Below are 8,424 nucleotides of genomic sequence, written 5' to 3'. Positions count from 1 at the left end.
GTGTCTTTCCTTCTGAGAAACACTCAGTCCAAACAGAGATTTGGGCTTTTCAGCCACATAACTGGAATTTCAAGATGGCCACACATTTCTATTCTCCCTCAGAGATCCCCCGCCACAACCACAAGAAAAAAAAACCCCACAAGAGTTAAGATAAACCTCTCTCTCCACTCTGTCCTCTTTTGGAGCAGATGTACCCTGTGCTCAGACATTCCCACCTGTTCTTTCAGTACTCCATGCATGAACGCACAGGTAGGTGTGTAAATGTGTTCATGGTAACTGATGGGAATCCTCCTGACAAATTGGTAATAGGTACTGTTGACCTCACTGAATGATATTGACCCCGACCTTCTTCTCCTAGGCCCCTTTCCTCCCTAAGGGTTGGAGTAATCACTGCAGTGCCCCAGTGACTGCACAGATGTATATCAGGTGACCAGAGGAGACAAAGGCCTCCTGAGAGTCCTTTGGGAAGGCTGCCACCTGGTGGTGGATACCAGGCTGCATTTCAGGCCAGCATGGCTGAGAGGGGTAGCTGAGCATGGACTCCTCTGCTCCTCAAGGTCTTACTCAGTGTAGCCTAGGTTGGCCTTGAATTTACAGTGACCCTGCCGTCTCAGCCTCCCAAGTGCCAGGATTACGGGTGCGAGCCAGCAAGCCTCGCCCTGTTAGATCTAGCAGTGCGCATAACTCCCACAAACACCTCTAAATAAGCTAGACGCTTGTGGCTGTACAGGAAGTGGAAAGGATGTGAAAGCAGCAACTTCAAAGGCTCATGGACAAGGGCAGTGGGATGGTGAGAGCTCCTAGGGAAGAGGCGGGTTGTGAGCGGCGGCGGCGAGTGAGCACTGTTCTGTGTAATCTGATCTGGCTGTGCATCGAACACAGCCTCACTCACTCACCCATCCATCCATTCATCCACCATGAGCCGGCGCCTGAGCTATGCCAGGCTGCGAGCCAGGAGCTGCCTCGAGCTGACAGCTGAGATGCAGGGACGCAACTAACGCAATCAGCAAACAAACGTGAATTTTCAGATTATAGCCAGCACCATGACAGGGCATCGGGGAGCGGCTGATTTAGAATCCCTGGTGCCCAGAGAAGGCTTTCTGAGGAAGTGATATGAACTACAGCTGAGAGAAAGAGCTGGCCAGGCAGGGAGCTGGAGGAGTATCCACAAATGGCTAGATAGAATGACCAAATGGCTCCTGAACAGTAGGCAGCCATGACCAGAGGATGAGTAAAGGTACACGCAGGAGTGTTGGCATGGAGGAGAGGAGGGGAGGGGACCCTCTTGGGCTTTTATTTCTAAGGGCAAAGGGGGTCACTAAAGAGTTCAAAGGAGAGAGGCTGCCCCCCACACTGTGGGTCCAGTGACTCCTGGGTCCTAGTTCAAGCTCAGAGGCTACGGAGGAGCAAGGACACCTGGGAGCATGCTGGCCAGGAAGGGGAGTGGGAGGGTGGCGATCTGCAGCTCCACTCTGGGCATTCTGAGGTTGGGGAATCCTGAGAGCCCGTGCTGGCTGTTTCCAGTCAGAAGTTTCATGTGTGTAGCTCAGAGCACGGAGGAGGAGTGGCCGTGTTTGCACTGCGCTACGTTCCCATTGGAGAGTTTACCGAGGTACAATGATGACAGAAGGAACCAGAGAGGATTTCAGGGGCTCCATCAGCTACGAGAGATGGCGGTAGAGAGATGGTGGTAGGGGCATTGTGAGAGAGAACCGCAATGAAGAGCCACCGGTAAGTGTCCAGAGAGGTGAGAACAAAGTGTCCAGAGAGGTGAGAACGGTGGACAAGGCCTCAGGGGAGGGGGAGAAGAGAAGCCCGTGTGGTTCGTCTAGGAGCTGCTCAGGTCTGGACTGGGTTCTAACCTAAAGCTTCCAACCCTCTTGACAGGTGAGGAGAGAAGCGGATTGTAAGTAGAGGGATTCACCACCGGGACTTTAGGAACACTGCCATTTAAAACTAGAGACCTGTCATTGAGGACAAAGAGAGATGTCCTTCTTGGGAGGGAGCAAGGCCTTCACCAAGGCACAGAAGTGCCATCTGTCTTTCCCCTGGGATGTTTCCCTCTACTGAATTCATTCATAATTTTGAACAAGTTCTTTGGGACGTGGGAGATCTCAACAGGACTTCCACGAAGAAGCCACTAGCTGATTCGGTCAGCTGAATTCGAAATGGCACCAGCAGAGCCTTTCACCTCACTTGACGGCTGGCATCAAGGTTTGCTCTTATTCTGGTGTGAATGACTGAGCATTCCGGTTTCCAGCAGCTGCAGCACATGAAACGGGATTAAACGCGGTTCCTGAGAAAAGACTCCAAAAATTTCAGTTCTGAGAAAGGCTGAATTCCGTGGGACTCCTGGTTCCCAGTACTAAGTTACAAGGTAGATACTAAGTTGTGAGCCATACTTCTAAAAGCCCAAAAATCGGCTACTTTTCACAGAAGAGGTTGTTAGGAAAGCAGGTGGTAACAATGTGTCTCCCAGAGGAAACAAGAAGAGCTACCGCCGGATGCTTTTAGTTGATACTTTCCTACACCGGTCCACCTTCTGTGTACATCTTATCAGCTGATGATCCACGTCAGATAGCTGACGGTATCTGTTCACTTACGTTAGTTTATCTGTCAGTGAAGCTGTGAACAGCTTAGTGAGCAAAATTCACACATGAAGACGTTCTATGCTCCTGACAGGATGGAGTGACAGGGACAGTATCCTCACACATGGCATGCTTTTATGCTTTTGACACATGTAAGGAAAACCCTTCAGATGCTGCACACAGGAAAGACAGACTCATAGAAATTCATATGTCATCAATAAATATTTTCCCGTCAACATTAATAAATAAAACTCATACCATAAATACTACTTTCAGCATAACAGGAAACATTAAAAAATAGCTTTGCTCAGCTGCATCATCCAGGGAAATAACACTTCAAACTTTTCAAACGAATGTGCTGTCTTCCAGCTGAAAGAAAGCTGGGAAAGCGGAGTCATAGCAAGTTAAGATGTCACTGGAGACTATGAAGGAGAAGAAGTGGTGACTGGCTTTCCGTGTATTTATTTTGTGTAAGTATTTCTTTCTATGGAAGAAACACTGCCAACAATTTTCCTTCTGGAGATGGTGTAGAAGAATTTTCCCAAGGCAATTTAAACAGCCTCTGAATTTGAAGTTTAACTAAAACCTAACACTGTCCATTAGCAAGTAGAATGCCTTGTCCCCTGAAGGGAGGACTCAGGAGATGCCCTGCCCCATGAAGGGAGAACTCAGGAGATGCCCTGGCTGAGGAGGATGGCTTCTGTGGATGTCCGGCTCAAAACTATGGCACACGTACAACTCCTCAGTAGATAGAGTGTTCTTGATGTAAGGACAGCACAGACCATCACAACCTGAAAATGCTACCTTAGCAGACTTGGGGACCATCCCAGCTGCTGCTATGAGATAGATCACCCTGGCTGACTCAGAGACCGGCTCCGCTGCTGTAGGGCGGCAGGCTGGCCAAACTTGCATCCTCTATGCCACCGTTCCTTTTTGCAGTTATCTTTTCTTGTCATCAACCTTTATCTCCTGTGACCTTGACTTTGCAGTGACAGAGAAGCTGATGTTATCACACCCTGAACTAGACTGTTGAAGCAGAGGAGAGGAGCTGTGAGTTAAGACAGGAGATGCCTGCAGAGTCCTGGGTACAGTGATTTCAGCTCAGAGCTCCTTCCAGACACAGCATCTTAGACGTCCTACCCAAGCCCCTGCAGCCACAGTCCACTGTGTAAGAGCTGTGGGATTGCTGCTTCTCTACCAGCAGAGAGGCAACACCTGTTGTCATGGTTCCGGCGTGGACCCTGGGAGTGCCCACCACATCCTCATCCACTGGCCTACCGAATCAACTCAGAGCCATTTGACAGAAAATCCCGGATGACACTCAGCTTGGTTAGGCTCTAGGTGAACACCAGCCACTTACCATCTGGTCCAGGTGGGCCTGGAGGCCCAGTGGCTCCTTGGAGACCTGGTTTTCCATCAGCTCCTGGTGGACCTGGATAGCGTGCTGAGTGGCCGGGTTCTCCCGAGAAGCCCTTGGGTCCCATCTCCCCTGGAAGGCCTCTTTTTGTATCTGAAACCCAAGAGCATTCACAGTAGGTGAGTGTTCTGATATTCAAAGCCTGTGTCAGCTTCATGTCACAGGGGACCACCATCAGGGACAAGTGTCATGGACTAGCTAACACAGAAGTGATGGCCTTGGTATGTTTCTTCACAGCTTGTCTACTTTTACAGCTTGTACAATGGCCTGGGACTATCACCATTTGGACCGCACCCCGCTTCTTCCACCCAGGGACGAGATCACACCAATCACCCATCAGTGTCACAACCTAACCTAGCTGGTGGTTACAGCTGCATGTGCCTTCATCTCATCAGTAGCTGAGGCTACTCCATGTGAAGGAAGGATGGAGCCACAGGAAAGCCACGTGGCCAGCAAAGTCTACTGGTTCATGTCCACACCTGAGACCAGGTACCTTCTGATGCTACAAAACTCCATTACCTTCATCTCCAACAGACGGGCCTGGGGGCCCCATGGGGCCAGGGTCTCCCGGCTCGCCTCGGCTTCCTGGCTCCCCATGAGCACCTGGGAATCCTGGGTCACCTCTGACACCTGCAACCAAGACAGGTCCCTTGCGGTGAGAATCACTGTGTAGGAACAAGCCCCCACCACAGCAACGAGGCTGTCATTTACAGGCACTGCAGGCATCCATTTCCCAGTGGGTACACGATGCACAGAGGGAGGCAGGGAGTGTTGCCCTAACTCACAGCCTCGTTGGGTAAGATCCTGATGAATATAAGACAACGCAGAGGCACAGAGGATGCCAAAAAGACACACAGAGGTTTCGGGGGAGAGCAAACTGACTTGAGAGGACTCAGTGGAATTCTAGGTGTTAAAAGCTAGAACCAGTGAGTCTCCTAGAAATGCAGAAATGCCCTCACTTACAGATGGGATCACATCTGGAAGATAGCCAGTGTTGTCAGAGCCAAAGTGACTGTTTCTAATGGCACCTTTGAGCCACCAGGGAAGCTGGGCTGTCCCTGAAGGTTGGTTGTGTTCTGAACACCTTCATTTTGTTTCACTTAGAAATCTGTCTGGAGAGTTTATGACTTTGTTCCCGACAGAAGAGGGTCCATGTGAGGCCACATCATGCACTGAAGCTTTTGTACCAACCTTTGGCCAGGGCTGGATGGGGTGAGTAGGCAGGGGGTCCTGGGGGGCCTTGTTCCCCACGTTCTCCCTAGGGGAAAGAAGACACTGTGAGTCTAGCCTTCTGGAGTTCTCTTCGTTTACATATTGCCCAGGAGTGGGCAGAATGTGGAATTGGTTTAACAGGGCAGGTTTTCTAACTATCCAACCTGGACTGTTCCCATGGCAACATCTCTACCATGTGACAGTGGGGAGTCCCTGCATCCCAGCCACCAGACAGACATAAAAGGCAACACTGCAGCATGTGAGGATCTCCTTGTGAAGCCCTTGCCAGGGTTAGGGATGCCGGAAGTGGCTGGGAGACTGTGCAATGGTTTTTAGGCTCAGACCTTCACAGTGTTGACGTCTGAACCATCTGGTGACGGGAGAGGGGGGCACAGCATGGAGATGCAGGGACACCCAACACCATCTGCTCTGGAGAGTGCCTCATGTAAACTCCAGATACACCCACACACTTCCCTGCTCTCCCCAGACACATCCTCTAGCAAAAAGTGCTGGGTCCCCTCACAGCTACCCTGGATTACCTCACCTGGTCTTCCTTCCTCGCCCTCATGGTTAACTACACGAGTTCCATTCTCCATCAGGAACTAGAGGTACCCTCACCCCCCCATCTTTTTGCTAAAAGCCAGCCTCTTGCTGCCCTTCAGATGGGGGCAGCATCACACAGTACCCACACTCTGGGGGATCACATTAAAAACCACTGCTCATGTCCTCTGCCCATGCAGTTTAGGTGAGGAGCAGGGCATCATCAGAAAGAGAGACACGAATCACCTTGGGTCCTCGGGGTCCACTGGGGCCTTGGAAACCATCTAGGCCTCTGCTTCCCTGCAAGAAAGATAGGGGTTTGTTATCTCCACCTCCAGAAATCAACCCCATGCCACTTCCACCAGCACAGCCCAGGCAGCCACCAAGCAACCCCTTAGTACCCCTCCCACCCAGTGCACCATCAGCCCTCTCATGTCAGATGCACGGATGTCTCTAAAGCTGCTTTGCTTGACCCAGGAGCCAGAGCCCAAATGTGGCTTTTGTCTGTAGTGTCTGTCAATTCTCTGTTAGTTCCTAATGTTTTCATTTTTTTTTCAGATTTATTTTATGTGTGTGAGTACTACATGTATGCATCTGTGCCATCTGAGTGGCTGGTGCCTGTGGGTGTCAGAAGAGGGAGTCAGATCCTGGGCTAGGGTTACAGATGGTTGTGAGTGACCAAGTGGGTGCTGGGAACAGAACCCAGGTCCTCTGCAAGAGCAGCAAGTGCTCTCAACCACGGAGGCATCTTCCACGGCCCTCCCTTGGTACTTTTTCTTCGTTTTATCCCCCCTTGGTTGTTGGTGTTGAGAATACTGGACGGCTTGTGCTTCTGCTCCAGTGGCACTGAGTAATATGGTCCCCCACCTCCTCCATTCCCCACCCAGCATCCAAGTGAGCAGGGGACTGTGGAGGACTTGTTTCCATCTGCAGGGGCAGCCATGCTTCCTCACACCTCACTCTAGGGACCAGAGAGCTAGCTGCCCTGCTAGCAATTTCTTAACTGATCAGTGGGGTCACATCTGATCTGTGGGGTCACACCTGATCAGTGGGGTCACACCCGATCCATTAAACTCTTCCTCCATGATGAGTTTTTAAAAATTCCTGTTGCCACCGAACAGAAACCCCAGAGCCTCTTGATTCGGAATTTCTCTTTTCATTAAAAAATCTGCCGGGCGATGGTGGCGCATGCCTTTAATCCCAGCACTCGGGAGGCAGAGCCAGGCGGATCTCTGTGAGTTCGAGGCTAGCCTGGGCTACCAAGTGAGTTCCAGGAAAGGCGCAAAGCTACACAGAGAAACCCTGTCTCGAAAAACCAAAAAAAAAAAAAAAAAAAAAAAAAAAAAATCCAGTTTTCTCAAGTGCCTATCAACAAGGAAGCTGGACTGGTATGTAAAGCTTTCTGAGAAGCTAGTCCCTCTCGCAAAGGACCACATATAGCAAAGCCCCCAAGCCCCGTCAGGGTGAAATAAACATGGTCCTGTCGAGTTACTTTACAGACTTTCGAACCCAGGAGCCCACATGCTGTTTGACGGACTAAGATTGTGTAAGATTTTTTCCTTTCCCTTTTTTCTTTTACAGGGCTGTGGCTGACTCTGGGCCTCTCACACCAGGTGGAGCTGAACATTCAAGAGTGGTTGATTTTATGTTGTTTGAGAGAGAGACCCTGAGCCCTCAAGGAGACTCATTAGCAGAGGTCCTCAGAAGCTGGCAGGAGTGTACTGTCAGGAAGCATTTACAGCTAGGCTTCCAGAGAACGTCTCCTCAAATGCTGAACAGAAGGCTGCTGTCTTATGGGTATGTGTTCCCGTGTCTTTCCTGATTCTAGGTTTGGCCTCAGCCCCGTGGCACAAAGAACAGGACCTAGTGCAATCTAACTTAGGGGCCTTGGGGGAAAGAGTTCTCCTGGGCTCAGTCTGAGAGGGCTGTGGGACAGGAAGGCACAGCATCATGATGCCACTGAATGCCCAGTCTGTGGGCACAGCCGTGCTGCCTGCTTGTAACTGCTCCCACATAGCTGGAAAATCACACCTGGGCAGATGTGACTTGGGTCTGAGGAGTTCTGTTGCAATCCAGTGGCCCTGTCCACACAGGGATGGCCTTTTCCTATGCGGTGCACCCACACTGCACTGTGGTCAGTGCATGGTCCCAGGAGACTAGGTCTCCATGGGCATGCTCTACAGTTGCTCCAGGGTGGGAGAAGACCCTGCTGTCATTAAACAGGTTTACCCAAGTGAGGGAAACAATTACATTTCAGAAAATGTAATACAACCAAATACACAAACTGTTCACTTTGCTAGGCATCCATGTCCATGTGTCCTTGTGTGTCCGTGCACACAGGCATGTGCAGAAGGTTCTTTGTTCTCACAGGGAGGCAGGGGCTTCCCTAAGGTACATGGCTTTCTCTGCTTCCTCCTTCTCTGGCACGCTGCTTTAATGGGTCACCGTTCACAGTGGCTCCTTGGAGCTAGCTGCCTTGGGTTCTGGCTCCTAAGGCCAAAGCTTCGGCACATCTGGAAAGCTCATGTGGAGGCAGCAGCTGGGCCAGTTGGATAATGTGGTTTGCACTAACACGCAGTATGATGAGTCATTTGTGTATGTCTGCCTGTTTCCCTATTTTTTCAGTTGGGTAAACTATTTCCTCCTCTGACCCATTTAAGCACAGAT

General features: G+C 50.7%; 1 protein-coding gene across 2 annotated transcripts in view; it reads right to left on the bottom strand.

Annotated features, from left to right (window-relative positions):
• The window catches only part of Col4a2 (collagen type IV alpha 2 chain), a 142,863-nt gene that overhangs the window by 31,315 nt on the left and 103,124 nt on the right, over positions 1 to 8,424 (bottom strand). For both annotated transcript variants that reach the window (XM_052751637.1, XM_052751636.1), the window contains exons 17-20: positions 6,004 to 6,057; positions 5,197 to 5,263; positions 4,525 to 4,635; positions 3,949 to 4,098 (exon numbers count right to left, since the gene is read on the bottom strand). In XM_052751637.1, the coding sequence (XP_052607597.1) occupies positions 3,949 to 4,098; positions 4,525 to 4,635; positions 5,197 to 5,263; positions 6,004 to 6,057 (382 nt within the window). The remainder of the gene's footprint in view (positions 1 to 3,948; positions 4,099 to 4,524; positions 4,636 to 5,196; positions 5,264 to 6,003; positions 6,058 to 8,424) is intronic.

This window comes from Peromyscus californicus, unplaced genomic scaffold, assembly GCF_007827085.1.
Source record: "Peromyscus californicus insignis strain IS unplaced genomic scaffold, ASM782708v3 Scaffold_23__1_contigs__length_62951481, whole genome shotgun sequence".
NCBI classification, from domain to species: domain Eukaryota; kingdom Metazoa; phylum Chordata; class Mammalia; order Rodentia; family Cricetidae; genus Peromyscus; species Peromyscus californicus.
This window is presented reverse-complemented; position numbering and strand designations above follow the sequence as displayed.